The sequence below is a fragment of the Sesamum indicum genome, linkage group LG9, assembly GCF_026168435.1.
Source record: "Sesamum indicum cultivar Baizhima isolate 11 linkage group LG9, ASM2616843v1, whole genome shotgun sequence".
In the NCBI taxonomy this organism is placed as follows: domain Eukaryota; kingdom Viridiplantae; phylum Streptophyta; class Magnoliopsida; order Lamiales; family Pedaliaceae; genus Sesamum; species Sesamum indicum.
This window is the reverse complement of record NC_142665.1, coordinates 17,111,204-17,129,943: the sequence shown is the minus strand read 5'-3', so window position 1 is coordinate 17,129,943 and position 18,740 is coordinate 17,111,204. Positions and strand designations below refer to the sequence as shown.

General features: G+C 31.2%; 1 protein-coding gene across 1 annotated transcript; it reads left to right on the top strand.

Annotated features, from left to right (window-relative positions):
- The first annotated feature begins 15,137 nt into the window (after window positions 1-15,137).
- On the top strand, window positions 15,138-17,804 carry LOC105178263 (cyclin-D4-1). The gene is made up of 6 exons (XM_011101709.2): window positions 15,138-15,668; window positions 16,120-16,224; window positions 16,314-16,412; window positions 16,518-16,719; window positions 16,815-16,936; window positions 17,021-17,804. The coding sequence occupies exons 1-6, from the start codon at window positions 15,327-15,329 to the stop codon at window positions 17,282-17,284; spliced, it is 1,134 nt and encodes a 377-aa protein (XP_011100011.2). The 5' UTR covers window positions 15,138-15,326; the 3' UTR covers window positions 17,285-17,804.
- The last annotated feature ends 936 nt before the right edge of the window (window positions 17,805-18,740 follow it).

The following is an 18,740-nucleotide window of genomic DNA, read 5'->3' as shown; positions in this document are numbered from 1 at the left end:
TTCATTAAAATTGCTTCAAATTTAAAATATATTTTAAAATTATATTATATTTATTATATACTTTGATATAAATGTAATATAAAAATATATAAGTCAATTTATATATAACCCCTCCCCCGGGAAAAAAAACCATTTTAAACAAAGCCCAAAATGTGTATATATAAATATGGACCATTAATTATATTAAAAATCCTTATAGTTACATAAATTAATAATAAAATGTGACAGTTCATAATTTAAGGTATAAAAATGATTTTATTATTAAAATCATGAAGAATCACACAAGGAACGCATGTAATACACCACTAGCTCTATGCTATTCTTTTAGTGATGCTAAAAGTTTTTTTTTATCGTATTTTATTTTTTCACAAGAAGATTTTTGAAACGTTCTATATAACACTCGGAGTAAATTGCATTTAACTCTGAACATTCGTCACAATGTTCTTTTCATCTTAGTTTTTTTAGTCTTTAGGTATATTGCAATTCTATATTTTATACTTTTATCGAATTTTATAATATTATATTTACATAAACATTTTATAATATTTTATGTCTATATATTAAATATATAATATATATTTTTCTTATAATGAAATTTCTTGTGAAGTTTGAACCCAGGCGAGAAGCTGGATTGGTGTATAAGGATGTCTAATATTAAGCGTATTATATTTGTTGTATAATTAGTTCAATTGCAGTCAAATTCAATTTGGATTAGGATTTCTCGAATACCAAAGCCCGTGATCATCACTTATTCTACCTCAATCATTCTTTAGGAAAAAATGCAAATAACTTCCTTTTGATATTTAAGTAAGTAAATTATCCTTCCATATAGTAAAAAAGAAATTAACAATTTATCTATTTGTATTTTTTAAAATACAATAATTTACCTTTCTGTGTTTTTTTAAAATAAAGCAATTTACCTTTCAGGATGTAAATTACTTCACTTTAAAAAGCATAGGGAGCTAAATTTTTTTCATAAAGAATAATTTGCTCATTTACAATATCATAAGGGGAGTAAATTGCATTAAACCCGCAGCCTCTGTATCGTGATGATCTTCAACTAGCACCAACTATTTTATGGCTTAAATTTGTAAGAATACGTTATTTTCAGTAGGATTGTAATTTCTGATCTTGTATGAGGTAAGAGTTGTGATTGCGAGTAATTTGTAAGTATCTTATACCAAATTTATAGTTTCGAGAATATGTCCTTGCTTATACATTAGCCCATCATCCTTCATTTATTCTACCTCAACCTTTGTATGCACCATGATCCTCAACTTGCACCGATACTTGTCGACTTAGTTGGTGAAGATCACTTCAATATAACAAAAAAATTAATATTAGTGATTATAGTAGGAATTTTAAGATTGTCATTCAAGAAATATGTCTTATACGATAAATTATTTTGAGAAAAAACTATATTTTTGGTCCTATAATTTATTCGATGTACACAATTCATCATTTTTTTTATGAATTTACTCCTGAATATTACACATTTGATCCTTTTTTTTCTGGCAAATTTAGTTACGTATTGGCAATTTTATACTAACGACCTATAGTTACAGGACAAAAAATGAGATCTACTCTAATGTGGAGGGGATAAAAAAAGTCAATATAGTACTAAATTTGCGAAAAAAGGATCAAATGTGAGATGTTAAGAACTAAATGTGTAAAAAAGAACTACTTGTGTAAATATAATAAGTTATAGGATCAAAAATACTAACAACTTAAAAGATCAATTACAATTTTAATACACACAATTCTTTTCATTGTGGATAATCAATAAGCATCTATTGTGATAAGTTAGTAATAACAAATAATGACAATTATATTTGTCGTTACTATATTATAATCATATATATTAGGAAAAAATTATTTGTTTAGTCCTTTAAATTTGTCTGTTATTAATTTTAATCCTTTAATTTATCTGTTTTAGTTTTAGTCCGGTAACTTTCAAAATTATTCAGTTTTAGTACTTTGACTCAATTTCAGATAATTTTACCCTTACACAGCTTTTCAAGAGCAATTTTAGTTCATATATATCTATTCATTTTGTATCTCATAGCTAATGCTAGCCTAGAATCGTATAAGAGTTTAGATTTTGATGAAATATTTATTTATATTACACTCTAAACATTAGAGACATCGAACTATTATCTTTTATTATCAAAAGGGCAAAAGTGTTATAAATTAGGCTAAAGGATTAAATCTACATGAAATTGATAGATAAAGATTTAAAATGAATTCAAACTAAAGTTATAAGATGAAATTTTCTTTTTTTCTATGTATTAGTGATAATTTTACACAATATTTACTTACATGTTGTCATTATTAAAATAATGAAAATTATCACTTAAAACATATAATTACTGATGATTTTAATATGATCACTTGATTTTCTATTACTAGTATTTTTTTTTCTGTTGTTTTTTCAGTTAGGGTTCGTTTGGTTCAAGTGGGAGGAAAAGAGAAGTGAAAGGGAGAGGGGGATGAAAGAATAATAGTTTTTCTTTAAATTGTTTGGTATAATTGAAAGGGAGTAAATCTCAAATACTTTTCGGAACGAGAAAACAAATTGAGATGAAAAGACTAACTCTTATAATTTTACTGAATTACCCTTCTCTTCACTTTGTATCAGAAAATAAATAAATTAATATTATACTAATATAATTTTAGTATATAAAAAATTAAAAATCTATTAATAAAAAATTTATCAAATAAGAATAAGAATATTTTCATTAATAAAATATTCATCAAAATGAGTATTATTCATTTATTCTAAACTATTTAGTTTAAATAAACAAAAATTACTAACACGATTGTTTACCTGATTGTTGACTTCGATGCAATAGTTTTTTTCTTTGGCAATTACAAATAGAATTATCAACAAGAAGGAGAGAAAAATTGGAGAAAAATTATATATATATATACATATATATGGATAATAGAGTAAATAAAAGTAAAAACTATATTTTTTTGTCTTTTCGGCCTTATACTTTCATTTTTTCGCCCAAATTTGGACGAAAACAAAATTGAACTCTGAAGGAGTTTCATATACATCGAGTTTTACTTGACGTCCGTTCTTCCTAACCAAATATAAAAATATCTCTTATACATTTATTTTTACTTCTACTCTTTTATTCCTCTATTTTCCACCTCAACTAAACACACTCTTAAATAATCGTAAATTCGATTTTATATGCCAATTTAAAATTGCCTTCGACAGACAATTTATAAGCACTCACAAACAATTCATAACCCCAAAACATACTCTAACTTATTGTAACAATCAAAGTCGAAACTATCTAAATTTAAATAAAAAAAAAGGAAAAACATAGGATCCTCAACCTCCGCACTACAAATCCACCCAATGCCATGTCCTAACAAAGAAAATACACATAAGATACGAAGAAGCGAGGGAACCTAAAGAACTACTACTGCAAGTGAAGTACATGTTGACAAGATTGTTGGATATTGAGACATATTATTGTCACAATCATCATTCCCTCCTTCGGTAAACGTCCAATGAATGGACTTTGTGTCTGTTAGAGAGTTTTTGTTCCCAGGTACTCAGACAATGCATGATTGTGAGTAGGGGCCCACACCCCCACTGCCTACCAATATTCAAATACCAACAAGGATTTATCAGTAGAAGAAATCAATGGTCCTGATCTGCCAAAACCCACAAGAAAATCATCATTGCTATTGGAATAGAAAAAGGCCGAAGCAGCAAACCAAAGAAATTTTGGTACAGTGACATGTCCGTTTCCAAGGCTTTGACTCGGAAGTCCGCTGTGTAAGAAATTGATGGCTGTCACACAGCTCACTCACTATGATTTATACCACTCGTTCTTCACACATCATATTAAGATTTATGTCTTTATACATTGTTATGCGGTTGGAGGGAAATTTTAGTTGGAATTTGATTCGGTTTATTTCTGAATTTAATTATATATAAAAATATATTATATTTGTTATATGATTAATATTTAGTATGAAAAAGAATAATTAATTGCATGATATATAATTGTTTGGGTGGTAAAATATGTTAATGATGTTTTAGTTTAGAGATTAAGATTGAAATTCTATGAATAAGTTTAAGAGCGTAGGTTTGAGTATTTTAAAATATATATGTTGGTATTTGTTTCACTTTATGTGTATTATTGTAATTTATTTATTGCTCTTAGTTATATTGATATATTGGTTAAACTAAAGTTTATATGTTGACGTATTCATATATGTAAGTAATTGCCATTTAAAAAAAAAAGGTTAAATATAGTTTAGGTAAATGATTTTGAGAAATTATATTTTACATCCCACAAGTTAGCCTATTTGTGATTTTGCTCCTATTGATTTTTAACTCATTACATTGCATCGCATAACTTCAAAAAATTGCAAGTTCAGTCACAAGCCTTAAATCCGTAAATTTCTGATTGAATTTAGTCCTAAGCCTTAATTTCTACTGAAAACAGCCCTAATTCCATTATAAATTTAACATAATTAAGGCTTGAGACTAAAATTATATTATTTGAAATTGTGGGATACAATGTGGTAAGTAATTATGAAACAATGAGACCAACATAGCGAAAGAGCTTACCTTATTTTAGCATTATACTTCGATTTAACCAATAAATTATAATAACTTTTATTCAACCAATGCATCAACAAGACTGTAAATAAATTACAATGGCTCATATAAGGGGCAAAAGAGCTAACTGGTGGGGACATGAGATGTAATTTCCTCTTAAAGATTTTCTATGAGTAGAGGTCTGTTGATGCCTGATTACTTGTTCGTCATATAATTCATATATATATATATATGTATATATATATATTGTGTTTGAGACTACGAATTATAGAGTTCGAGCCTCCTTCTTCGCAGAGAGGTGCACTGACTTGAAGTGTTAAAAGAAATATCGTTATATATGTACTGCAATTGTTCATGAATATTCATGAACGAGGTAGTAATACGGGAAATTCTCTTTTCATTTTTGCCCTTCAAATTGATTAGTTGATAAGATGAATATCCTCAAATAGCAAGATTGTCGTGAGTTACAAGTCTCTGTGACTCCATTATAAATATAGAATCCACTGACTCAAAAAACACATTGATTGATATGTTCTCTCAGTCAAATACGAAAAGTAGAAAGATCTTAGACTTAAAACATACAAAAACTGTCCGATGGAGAACAACCAAAGAACTTCAGGGATTTAGAGTTTGGATTTTAAAAAGAACTAATTGTCTTTTCTTGATTAGACGAATAATCACCGGACGGGAGAGGAGATTAATTATGTTCGTGTAGGTTAAATTCTTTCAAGATGTAAGCATGTCAAGGGAGATCCATTTCTAATTGAAGCTCTACAAGAGATCTATAATGTTGGTATTTTACTGCCCACATCGATTTTCAATGTGCGATTATTAACATGATCTAATTTAAACTCAACCGTAAGTTTCTTTTTTGATAATATCTTGAATCGTAAGGTTTGAGTTACTTTTCTTGCACTTTTTCTAGTGAACCCTTTGGAAACTTTGACTGTGAGCTCCAACACCAGAAATTTGTGCTGATGATTCTTTACTATGTCACCCCTCCACTGGTTATTTTTCCAAGTCTAGGAATCTTATTACAGCTTTGTTCCAACATATTAAATAGACATTTCAAGAAATTTAAATATTGGCGCCAGAAAAAAGGTGGTATTTTGACTTGATTCTTTTCATTCACCGTTGATAAATATAGTATATATGTGCATGGATGATGAGTCTTTGCCCATAAAGATATGGAAGACTAAAGGAAGTAAAAAGAGAGGAAAAGAGACATCTTAATTTTGATGAATTCTTGGATTTTATTAGGTACGAATTCAATTTTAATGACAAAATATCAAATGATAATTCTAAATTCTTTTGTGCTTTAAAAATTTAAGGGATAATTATATTTACACCCCTTCATCTATTGTCCTTTTATACAAAATATTTCTATCTTTTTAAAAATTACAGAAATCATCACTGACAGCCTTTAAAATCCCAAAATACCCATGTTAACTCGATTAAATTTTAATTTAATTTTTTAATAATAAAAATGCCCTCAGGAGTGTTTTGTAATTACCAAAAGATAGAGGGGGGTCAAAGTAATGTTTATGTGGATAAATAATATAACTCCATATTTTTTTTATTTATACTAATTTTTAATTTTAATTTTAATTTTAATTATTTTATTAATTTTTTAATTGAATCTCTATGTAAAATTACACTTCTAATTATTATAATATTAAATTATTTAATTAATATATTAATAAATTAATTACTAAATTATAAGTTTAAATTAAAAAAAATATCACACCTTTATAAATTTTTGAAATTATTAAAATTTAAAAAATATTTATCCTCTAACTTTATTTATAATTAAATTGTATTTAAATGAATAAACTAATTTTTTTAAATTATTAAATTAGTTTTTTTCAAAAATTATTCCTTCTTTCCAATCCTATCACCATGCCACCCTCAACTCTTGTCTGTGCCCTCATTCCCAGCGCCCCATTGCGGCCTACGGCCTCGTACCACTTGTGCCAAGCCTTTCACCTTCCTCCACCATCGTTCGCCATAAAAATATGTATATATAAATGTATAAATATATACATATAAATATGTCCAATTATGTACATATTTATATATTTATATTGTACACACATATATACATATATTTACAACTTATTAATATTAATAAAATTTATTTATAAACAAAAATAAAAATAAATATTTAATTTAAAATTTTAAAGTAATTTATACAAGTGTGATAATTTTTTAATTTGAATTTGTAAGCTAGTAACTAATTTTTATTAACATATTATTGAACAATTTAGTATTTCAATTATTAAGAGGTGTAATTTTATATACAGATTCAATAAAAAAAGTTAATAAAATAATTTAAATTTAAATTAAAAATTAGTATAAATAATAAAAAAATATACGGGGTCATATCATAGTATAAATAAAATTTATTAGTATAATCGCGAAATACATTATACTTTTTTTCAAAAAAGTTTAATATTACACTTACATTCCCTCCGAGCAACTGACCCCCTTTCACTGTTGTAGGGTGTGTGTTGAGATGTGATATATTTTCCCTTCTATGGTCTTTCTGGGATTTAACTAATTCTCGCCACGTGTTCATACTATTGATTAGTTAACTATGACCAAGTCCTTGTTGAGGCCTCAAGGAGAGAGATATATTACACATGGGTAAGAGAATCATACTAAAGGAGGAGAGGAAGATGGTATAGGGTGTTTGAACCTATCTAGAACATAAAGCTTCAAAACAATAACATTTCCTTAGTTGGTTGCCTTCTCTCCCATCGCACACTAAAAGTTTGTTGTTTTCAAAATCTATGTTGACAAACATTTTGCACTCTGTGAAAGGAAGCCAACAATGTGAGTGGGAGAATGCTTCTTTCTTACCTTTAATCACCAGGTTGATAAGAACTGGGCCATTAATGGAAATTCGTGGACCTTTAATGGAACTTCCTCATTCTTGGCCTAATTGGAGATGACGTACAATCTCTCAAGTCTATCTTGAGTGGAGGAAATTCTTCATATTTTGGCAGTGATCTAACTTATGCAGTATAAATAGAGGAAATGGCTATATTTATTAAAACAAATTGGGTAAGTTCTTACACGTTGAGTTAGATCAATTTGGAAGCTATTAGAACTCTGATGCAAAGATTAGCATCAATTTAAATGGTATGAGCCCTTTGAAGAGAGAACTCAGATTAGACCCACTGCATGAAACATACATCTTTTTTATTATTGTTCATGATGGGTTACCGAATTTCTGCTACTTATGTGGCAAGATGGGACATTTTGAATAGTTTTACAACCCTTTTGTTTGGAGAATTTTATATACGTAGAAACAAATACACCCGGCTCCAGGAGACAATCTCTTTGTCCAATCATTGACTTCTGTTAGGAAGTTTTCACACTCCAAACATACCAACTTTCAGTAGCCTATAGGATTCTTAAGCAATGGATATCATTAGGCAGACTAGAAGGAAAGTGCAACAATCTCCAATGATTTTGCACAATAAAAAACTCTTGAAAAATGCTTCCAATGATTTCACCACAACATATCATTGATTAAAACTCATGACCCCGTAATGGACGTAAGTCCATGAAACAATCCCACTATGCATGTCAAGTTGGTGACTTTAATGTTTGGTCACCTGACTTATTATCCATATCAAACTCACTAAACACTAACCCTAAGTTACGCATGGATCAAACCGCCCTATGTTCAAATAATCCTAACCCTGCTAAAAGTAACTAACCTAATATATACATGAAAGTAACAACTCCCAGATACAGCCCACGAGTCCAAAGCATATTGTGGACCACACAAAAATAATGCAACCCACAACTTACCTTATGAAATCCATAAGAAATCACAATGAACCTTTGTGATTGCGACATGATCCTGTATTGAGGTCAGAGTTGTGACTGCGAGTAATCTGTAACTATTTTTGTACGAGAATTATAGTCTCGAGAATATGTCCTTGCTTATACATTAGCCCATCACCCTTCATTTATTCTACCTCAACCTTTGTATGATTGTACCATGATCCTCATCTTGCACCGAACTTGTCGACTTTGTTGGTGAAGATCACTTCAATATAATAAAAAATAATACTAGGAATTCTAATGAGAAACTTACTAGTAATATACAATTAAAGGACTATGCAAGTGAGAATCTTATAGTTGTAACTTACATTATGTTTCCTTTTCCTTTTTTGGATTTTTGAAAATGGAAATGATAGATATTATTAATGTGATGGAATTAACTAAGAATATAAGAATGAATGAGAAAGAGAAGAGAAATTATTAACATTGTGATACTCCATGCTTGACAAGCCTGATGGTAAGCGATTTGATTACTAAGATGAGGAAAAAAGAGAAACAAAATTGAGATGAAATTTCTTGCCAAAAGCTTGATGTCCACTATAATTAGTCTAATGATGGAGGTATATGGAGTTTTGCTATTAATTTTCTAGATAACAAATAAGCAATCGTTCTCTATTTCAATTTTGCTCCAACTTTTACCCAACGCCTACTGAAGGTATGTTTTGTTGCAATAGCCTCAGTATGTTCAGACACAATAGAACAATAGAGATTATATTTGTGACAATCTCAACAAACGCCACAATATCTACAAATAATACCAACACCTATTTTCCCTTGATTTTCAGATTTTGTTGCATCAAAATTGTGCTTAACATAACTATGAGTTTGATGGGTCCAATGGGATGGTGAGGACATAAACATTAAAATTTGGAATATCGAATAGAAAAATTTCAATATGAGACATAAAAGAACGTTCCATATCATAAAAAGATTGAATTCTTCTATAGATGTTGCATGTAAGTAAAGATAATATTAGGACATTGTAGGTGTCAAATTTTAGTTGCACTTAAATTTTAGATTGCAATACCATTCAAATTTTAACCAAAGCACATAATTTCATGTTAGATGTTGAATATGAAAATTCAACTACTTTAATTTTGAATTGTTTTATTTTTGATATATCTTGTTTTTTCATTTAGCGTAGCGGTGGCTTAGCTCTTCAGTGGGATAAATTTGCCAATGTTGTCATTCAATCGTTCTCATATTTCCATATTTTGGAGGATGGTTCACAAAGTTGGAGATATATTGGCTTTTACGGTGAACAGAATGCTAGTAAAAGGAAGTTCTCTTGGTCTTTCCTCTCATGATTGGCTGTACAGCTCTCCCCAACCTTGGCTATGCATTGGAGACTTCAACGAGATTTTATTCAAATTTGAGAAGGAAGGAGGGAATGTTCGACCCGAGTGGAGAGCTAGAGGATTTTTGAAATGCGCCCTTGCAATATGGACTAACTGATCTTGGTTTCAAAGGCCCCAATTCACTTGGTCTAACAATCATCCTCATCTCTTTACCATCTGCGTTCGTCTTGATAGGAAGTTTGCCTTCTCATCCCACATCTAATTCAACAATCATATCCTCTGGTGTGTCGATTTTGGTATTTTGAAGGCATTGGCAATACAAATATTGCGAATAGATTGTTGGGGATGCTTCAGTAATAGGAATCATTTTACTAGTGTTGAAACACTGATGGAAAAACTAATGAGCTATCAACGGACTTTAACAGGTTAGAGCAGATCATCAAAAAGGGTAGGTTGGCCTCAAATTAAAAGGTCAAGGCAGATATCCAGAGACTTCGATCAAGCCCATTTTTACAGAATCTAAGGAGCAAGCATTACATACTAAACTAAGGGGTCTTCTTATATAAACTGAAATTTATTGGAAGCAATGCTTCAATAGAGAGATAAACAAGAAATATTTTATTAGAAAGCTAGTAAGCGTAAGATAACTAACACCATAAACCGACTTCGAGATGATTTATGACATTAGTGGGATCAACCTGAGGATATTCAGGGATTGGTGTTGGAATACTTTTCTAATTTATTCACTTCTGACCATCCTTTGGGGACTGAGTTTGATTAATAAGTAGAGACATCGAACCACGAGTTGGTGAAAAAATAGTGGTGGAGCCCTTTCATGGAGGATGAGGTAACTAAAGCTCTACTTCAGATGTCTCCCTTTAAATCCCCAGGTCCCTATGGCATGCCCCCATATTGTACCAATTTGTACGGCAAATTGTCAAAAAAAAAAATGTGGTTACTTGCGAATTGAATTTTCTTAATCATTTTGTACGTGAGTTTAATGCTACTAACATTTTTCTCATACCCAAGTGTAAAAACCTGAGAGTCTCACCCAAGTTCAGCCTATCACTTTTTGCACTGTGGCTTAAAAGATCTCTTCTATGTCAATTGCAAATAGACCTAAGTCCTTCCTTGATTTATTATTTCTCCTTCACAAGCTGCTTTCATTCCCAATTGCTTTATTACAAATAATGCTCTTAATGCTTTCGGGATGAATCGTTATATACATATCCATACAAAAGGAGAAGAAATGTTTATTGCTCTTAAACATAATATTAGTAAGGTGTATGATAAGCTTGAGTGGATTTTCCTAAAGAGAGTTATGATTAACTTAGGTTTTTCTTCTCATTTTCTTGATTTTGTCATGCTTTGCGTTACTTCTGTCTCTTACTCATTTATTGTTAATGAAATGAGTTTGGATCTATTACCCCATAGAGGAGACTCCCTATGAAGACCTCTTCTCCCCCTATTTGTTTTTTATATGTACAGAGGCTCTCAGCTCGCTCGTCAATAGTACTGCTTTGTGGTTCTTTTGATGCTAAAGATTGGTTGCGTCGAGCCCATGCAAGATGTGTTCTTTTTATGCATTGCTTGGGTACTTTGGTATAATAGGAACTCAATACTCAGGGAAAATTCACCTTTCCAGTCGCATGTTATTGTTAGTTTTGACCGATCCTATCTTTTTGCGTTCCAGAAGCTCCCCAAGTCTTCTACCCTGTTGAATGAAAGCACTATTCCTCGTTGATGGATTGCTTCTCCTTAAGGCCGTTTCAAAATCAACTTTGATGCTGTAATTTTCAATAACTAATTGGAAGTTGGAGTTGGTGTTGTCTGTAGGAATCATTTGGGTTCTTGTCAAGCTTGGTTTTCTCACCGCTTTATCCGCCAGCTTCCCCTGAATATGTAGTTGCCCTTGCCGACAAAGAAGGTCTCCTCCAGACTTGGCTACAGAGATTTTTTGTTGGAAGGAGACTGAAATCTTGATCCACAAAATTAAAGATTCGACTCCTAACTTATCACCTACTGGCTCTATTGTTAATGAACTTAAATTCCTAACTTCTCAACTAAATTGTTCTTTCTCAATATTTTGTCGTTCGGGTGATGTTGTTGTCCATTTATTAGCTAAAAATTCTTGCTCGATGTTGGAAGGCTCCTCTATTTTCCACCTTATGTTGCCTCCTCTTTGTTTGATGATTTTCATCTATAAAATGAAGTCATTTCCCCTTAAAAGAAAAGAAAGAAAGATAAATAAGTTGTACAATAGTTTTCAATGAGCTCATATCCTTTTAAAAAAGAGCATAAATTAATAAATGCATATCTCATAATGGCATCTTCTAAAAATTATATTTCTTAAATGACCTTTACCTTTCAAGAATTTTAATTTTTTTTCCAGAAAATGCTAATTATCGCATTTATTCCTATTTGTTTGTCCTCTATAAAATTAAATAAGTGAAGTAAAACAAAATATTAATGTTAATGTATAAAAAACCTAAACACACATTACCATTGTTAACATTCTATACCTGCAAATGGATTAGGATATCACTATTACTTCACTTTGATTTCTTCATGTTAACAAAATATTAATGTTAATGTATAAAAAACCTAAACACACATTACCATTGTTAACATTCTATACCTGCAAATGGATTAGGATATCACTATTACTTCACTTTGATTTCTTCATGTTTTGTTTATTTTCACATTTGTTGTTTAAATTTATAGGTTAAGTTGAATACTTATTGTAATAAAGTAAATACAACAACATTGGAAGAAGTTAAATATTGTAATATACCTGTTGAAGTTCCATGATCTTTTCAACACTAAAGATGTGGGAAAGTATTTGTAGCATGATTTGGCTTCCAATCACACAACTCTTCACATTAGTTTCATTTACTATTGCATTTAAATGCTAAGGTGGCAAAATGAGGATATAATATTTTATTATATAACTACCATATTGTATGTAGTTGTATACATTTTATGGTGTGGTTCTAAAAACATCCTACATTCATTAATCTTTAAAATTTTTGCATATTTCTCAACAATAATATAGGGAAAAAAACTTTATAAATAGGATTAAGTTGCAGGATCAGTAACAATCAAGGGAAATTTTGAATTTGAATTAGGTTTGATTATACTTAATCAATTAGATGGTAACATCATACGGTTATCATTTTGAAAAATGCTAACTCAGATCGAGTTTGGTTGGATTTAAACCAATTATATGACAAGTGTAATACACTTGTCATGTGATTAGTGTACAATTTAGGAAAAGTGATCAATCACATGACAAGTGTATTACACTTGCTTTGTGATTTGTTTGATTTGTTCAAATCTAATTTATGTAAGAACTTTTCTTTCCATTCCAAAAAAATAAATTCGTCACGTAATATATATAATTAACTTGGCATGTTATTAGCTTGAATTTAATTGAATTTAGTTCGAACCAATTATATTTTCTCTTGTTTTCTAGTACATTATGCAAGCAAAGGTAGTCATATAATAGAACAAACTATGAAAATCTAAACAATAAAAAAAATGTTATTTTTAGAGTCTAATAATGTTTTCTTTCTTTTCCTTTCCTTTTTTTCTTTTAACAGAATCAGTCAATTACGTCATTTAATACTTCAAAATATAAAAAGTAATTCAGCATATCGATAATTTTAAATCAGAATATATAGATTGAAAGACAATGAATAGACACAAACAGAAATTACGATGAAAGTAGACAAATATCAAATATATGTGGGATTTAAACCTAAAATCTTTTGCTAAATGAAGAGATTTAGACCTCAACTTTGTCACTAGGTCATTATTTCATTGGCTTGTTTCTTGATGTGTTGAACAATGAAGATATGAAAAGAAGCAAAACTATCGTGCTTAGATTTTTAATCTGATGGTGTATCTTATTTTTCTCGTTCACTCTTTGTATTCATATGAGGCTGGCGGTTCAGAATTCCAGTGTGTCAAGTTCAGCACCAACTGTGTTGTATGTAGTCTTATATCGTGACATGCTCTCATAAAGGTTTCACAGTCAAATCATTTAATTTTGGAGCTTTATACTTTTTAGGACTGAAAATAAGGGGCAAACGTTCCTAACGTGATTTGGTAAGTAAGATATCGACAAAATTCACGAATATTGTTGTACAACTTTACAGAAAACAAGAATCTTTTTTCATCGTTGTTATCGCTTCAGTGACACCTCACGCGCATCATTTTCCCACTTAGTTACCATTTAAACTAACGTAATACCCATTAAGTATAATAATTTTTAATAAATTATTACCAAAAAAAGATACTAGTACTCGAGACGTTTCTCCTTTTTCGTCCGAATCTCATCCTCAGCAAATACAGAGGAAAGGAAAATTAATGTGGTAAAGCCAGGGGAGATAGATATAACAAGAAAATATGAAAAGTTGATATATGAGAATTGGCATTTCTACGCTCTCCTCCCCTTGGATTGCGTCGAAGTTACACTATATGAAAAGATGAATTCTCATAGGCGAGCGTATCGCAAAATAGCAGTTAAAACAAATTTATCCTAATATCAATTAAGATTCTTGTTGTTTTTACTCTCAATTTTAAGATAATATTTCAAAAATTATTTCTTTTCCATCAATGAAATATACTTATAAAAGATCTAATCATATAGATATCATTGTTGCTTATATCATTATTAATAGATTAATGTAATACTATCAAGAACAACATAAGCTAACTTGTTTCAAGTATAACAACTCCCTTATAGTACATGTAAAATTCCATATAAGATGCTCCAAACCATAAAGGGTGAAAATTTGAAAATAAAGCAAACAAATGATTACATTTCCAAAATAATGAAAATAATGGGTGCAAAATGAAAAAATGATCTTTTTACTATATTTTTATCTATAAATAAACAAATTAAAATGCAATCTTGAAGCCCATTAGATTCATTATTACATCATCACTGACTGCCATTCAGATGCTAACGAGTCAATTCTTTTCCATGAAATATGTACCCAAAAGAAAAATAAAAGAATTCTTTTCCATAAAATCACCATTTGGATTAAAAAGGTCCATCACTTTCCCAAATTTCCCAGAAAAATTAATCTTTTATTGTTCTCTGTGTTAGTAAAATCTTTGTCCTTAAATATGTTTTATGTAATTATTTGTTTGATATTTTTAGAAGAATTTTGTGCTTTTTTTATTTATTTCATCTTTATGTTTTCTTCTGCCCAAGAAGGTATCCGGTCTTCTTTTAATCCCCACATACAGCCTATTCAACAAACACACACACACACACAGACACACCCCTACCCCACCCCACCCCGCCCCACCCCTCTCTCTCTCTCTCACACACACAGAAGAACTCTCTATATATACACACTCTCAATAGTCTCACTCTCACTCGTCTCTCTCTCTCTCTCTCTCTCTCTCTCTCTCTCCCTCTCTTTCTCTCTGTGGCTCTTGCAGATATGGCAGAAACATAATGCCAATACTTAGCATGCAAAAAAGAACCCCCATAAAAATCCATTCTTTATGAGGTTTTGATAACTTCCATTCACAGCAAAGCACATTCATTGAGGGTTTATTTCCCAATGGTTGATAAAAACAGCTTTGACTGTGCAGCAACAGACCTGCTCTGTGATGAAGGAAGCAAAGGCTTGTGCTTTGACGATGATGATGATGATGGTGGTCTCTTTGAGCCGTTCAATGACCAAAGCCATCATCAATCCAATGGTGAAAAAGAAGTGATCTTTAGCAATGGAGGGCCAGATTCAGAGGCATTGATGTATTTGCCTTGTCTGAGCGAAGAATGCATTTGTTGGATGGTTGAGAGAGAGAGGGTGCACTTGCCAAGAGATGATTATCTCAGTAGATTGAGGAGTGGAGAGTTGGATATACGTTTGAGAAGAAAGGCTCTTGATTGGATGTTTAAGGTGAATTTTGTTGTCATTTCTTGAATTCTTGATTAGTTTTTCTCACTCAAATTTCTGAACTTGTTTTGATTTGTTCATTTGTTTTCCACAAAAAGGGTTTTAAATTTCTCCTATTTTTATCAAGATTATTGTTTGGAGACAATTCTTTCCCCTTCATTCTTGTTTCATTTTAGCAATTTTCATTTTCTCATCATTTTCCACTTGATTTTCCAAAAATGGGATTTCTCCCTCATTAATGAGTTTTCATCCAAAAGGGGTCAAAATTCTCAAACGTTCATTGGATTTGCTGGATTAATGATCATCATTTAATGGTTTCTTGGCCACTTAAATTCAAATGCAATTCCTCTGTTTTCCAACAATCAATCCTTCTCTTATTGCTAAAGCTTTCTGTTCAACACCTTTTTCATTCAATTTTCCCACTCATAACTCAATGTTGCTTTCTGCTTTCCAGGCCTGTGCCCACTACAATTTCGGAGAGTTGTGTTTGTGCTCGGCTATGAGTTACGTTGATCGGTTCTTATCGGTGTATGAACTGCCCGTAGATTCACTGGAGCGGGTAAATTCTTGCTGATTCATTTCATTTGAATGGGAATCTAATTGTACTGTTCTTGAATGCTGTTTGTTCCTCACTCTTTGCCTGAATAGGGAGATAAAAGATGGGCTATTCAATTGGTTGCCGTTGCGTGTTTATCACTGGCAGCCAAGATAGAGGAGGTTAATGTTCCTTCTACTGTGGACTTGCAGGTATAAAGAGAGTAATAGGCTGTGAATATCACATTGGCATTTTCATTTGTGTTTAGATGAGTACACTTTGATCACTTGTTTTGGCAATGTGGACTAATGACACAGGGAGGAGAGACCAAGTTCTTGTTTGAAGGAAAAACGATCCAAAGAATGGAGATTCTGGTGCTGAACCGCCTCCACTGGAAGATCAAAGCTTATACGCCATGCAACTTCATCGACTACTACCTCAGAAAGACAAACGATAACGAATTCCCATCAGGGCCTTTGATTACTAGATCACTTCAAATCATCTTAAGCACACTCGAAGGTCTCGATTTTGATTGAAGTTATCCAATTTAATGTAGCTACCGCTTCTACCTAAAACAAACAAGAAAATGATCCATTGTTGGAAATTGAATGCAGGTATCGAGTTCTTGGAATTCAGGCCATCTGAAATAGCTGCAGCTGTGGCCATGTATGTTTCAGGAGAAATACAAGCAACCGACATCGATGATGCAGTGTCTCGTTGCGTGGGAGTCGAGAAGGTAGTTGTTTACATCGGCTCCCGGCCTAACGAAACTTGTCGTTTTTGCTGAATGTATTTGCAAATTTTTGTGTGGTTTTTGCAGGAGAGAGTAGTGAAATGCATTGAACTGATTCAAGAACTGAAATCAACCAGAGGGATTAGTACTACTACTACTACAAATGTGGGTAATGGCTCAGTTTCATCAACATCAGAGCCACAGAGTCCAAATGGGGTGTTGGAGGCAGCATGCTTGAGCTATAAGAGTGATGAGGGAACAGTTGAGTCATGTCCAAGTTCTTCACACACTAGCCCAGACACTAAAAGGAGGAAACTGGACCAAACAGCAACTGTAGGGGGGGAATCTTGAAAAAGTCATGAAAAATTGTGAAAACATTTTCCCTATAATTTTTACTTCACACCCTCATCAGTGAGTTCTTGGTGGATGAGAGCTTTGGTGTGGATTCCCCCCAACACACCCAAAAAAAAAAAAAAAAAAAAGAAAAAAAAGAGAGAGAGAGAGAAATGGAAGAGGTCCCATGATTTGAGCATGAAGAGGGAATGTTATTAAGTTGTCAATAATCAGAGTTGTCACCAAAAAAAAAAAATAAAAAACTATATTATATATATATATATATATATATATATTATGATGGGAGAAGAAAGGCATAAAGGTTGGAAGAAGGTCCATATGAGTTGTGGAAGAAAATGGGATTTGTGTATATCTTTGTGATGAAAAATAGAGGAGATAAAGGAAGGAAAAAGGAAATATTTGGGGTCTATAATAGTTCTATGTATTTTTCATTTATTTAATTAATTTCAGTCGACATTATGTATTTTTTTCCTTTATATATATAATAAAAATGAAAAAAAAAAGAGTATTAGTATGAGCTCGATTTTATTTATTTTCTTTTTCATGTTATTCGTATTGAACTTCTCACGTTATGCTACGAAGAACGAGCATGACTTGTGATAATATTAAGTAAATATTGGTATATCTTTACTATTTATTTAGTGTGACGGGTATAATAGGCATTTTTGATTGACAAAATATAAATTGCAATAAGTCAATCGTGGATAAATATCAATATTCATTCAATTTTTTGTTACTATCAACAAATTCAGTGAATTTTAATTAATGCAGAGACCTATTTATTAAACAAAGCAAACTTCTAGATTACTAATTTTTCAAATTATAAAAAATTTATGTGTGATTAAATCAAAATTTGAGAAGAAAATATAATTATCCCAAGAATTATTAAACACAAAACCTCTCTAAATGAAAAATTACAGTACGATCTTAAACTTTTAAAAAAGAAGCTCCTCACCTATAGTTTTAAGGAGTTTTGTTTTTTCTTTTTTATTAACAATTCATAAGTTTGTCGTATTTATTTCTAAAGAGTTTTTGTGCTCATTAAAAGAGGGTTTTTTTTCTTGCATTTAATCTTGAAAAAATAAGTAAAATGTAATTCTTATTTTTTTTTTCCCTATTTGCTCAAAAATTTAATTTAAAAGGGGTCAAATATTTCAAGAAAAGGATCAAGAATTGAAGTCATGAAGCATCCTTGTGAGCCCAAAAAAAAAAAAAGGGCTATGGGAGTACTTAAGTCACACACACCCCACATGGCAATAAGACATGCGAACAAGGCGTCGTTTTGGGGTGGTTTTTGGGGGTAATGATTACATTTCCTGCTGTTTTAGGGATCTGAAATGGGGCGAAATTGGGGTCAGTGCTGAGGCCCACAATCACCTTTCATTTTGACTGTTGTGTGTGAGTGTGTGTATGACCAGTCAACATTCTTGTTCTTCTAACATTATGAGAAACC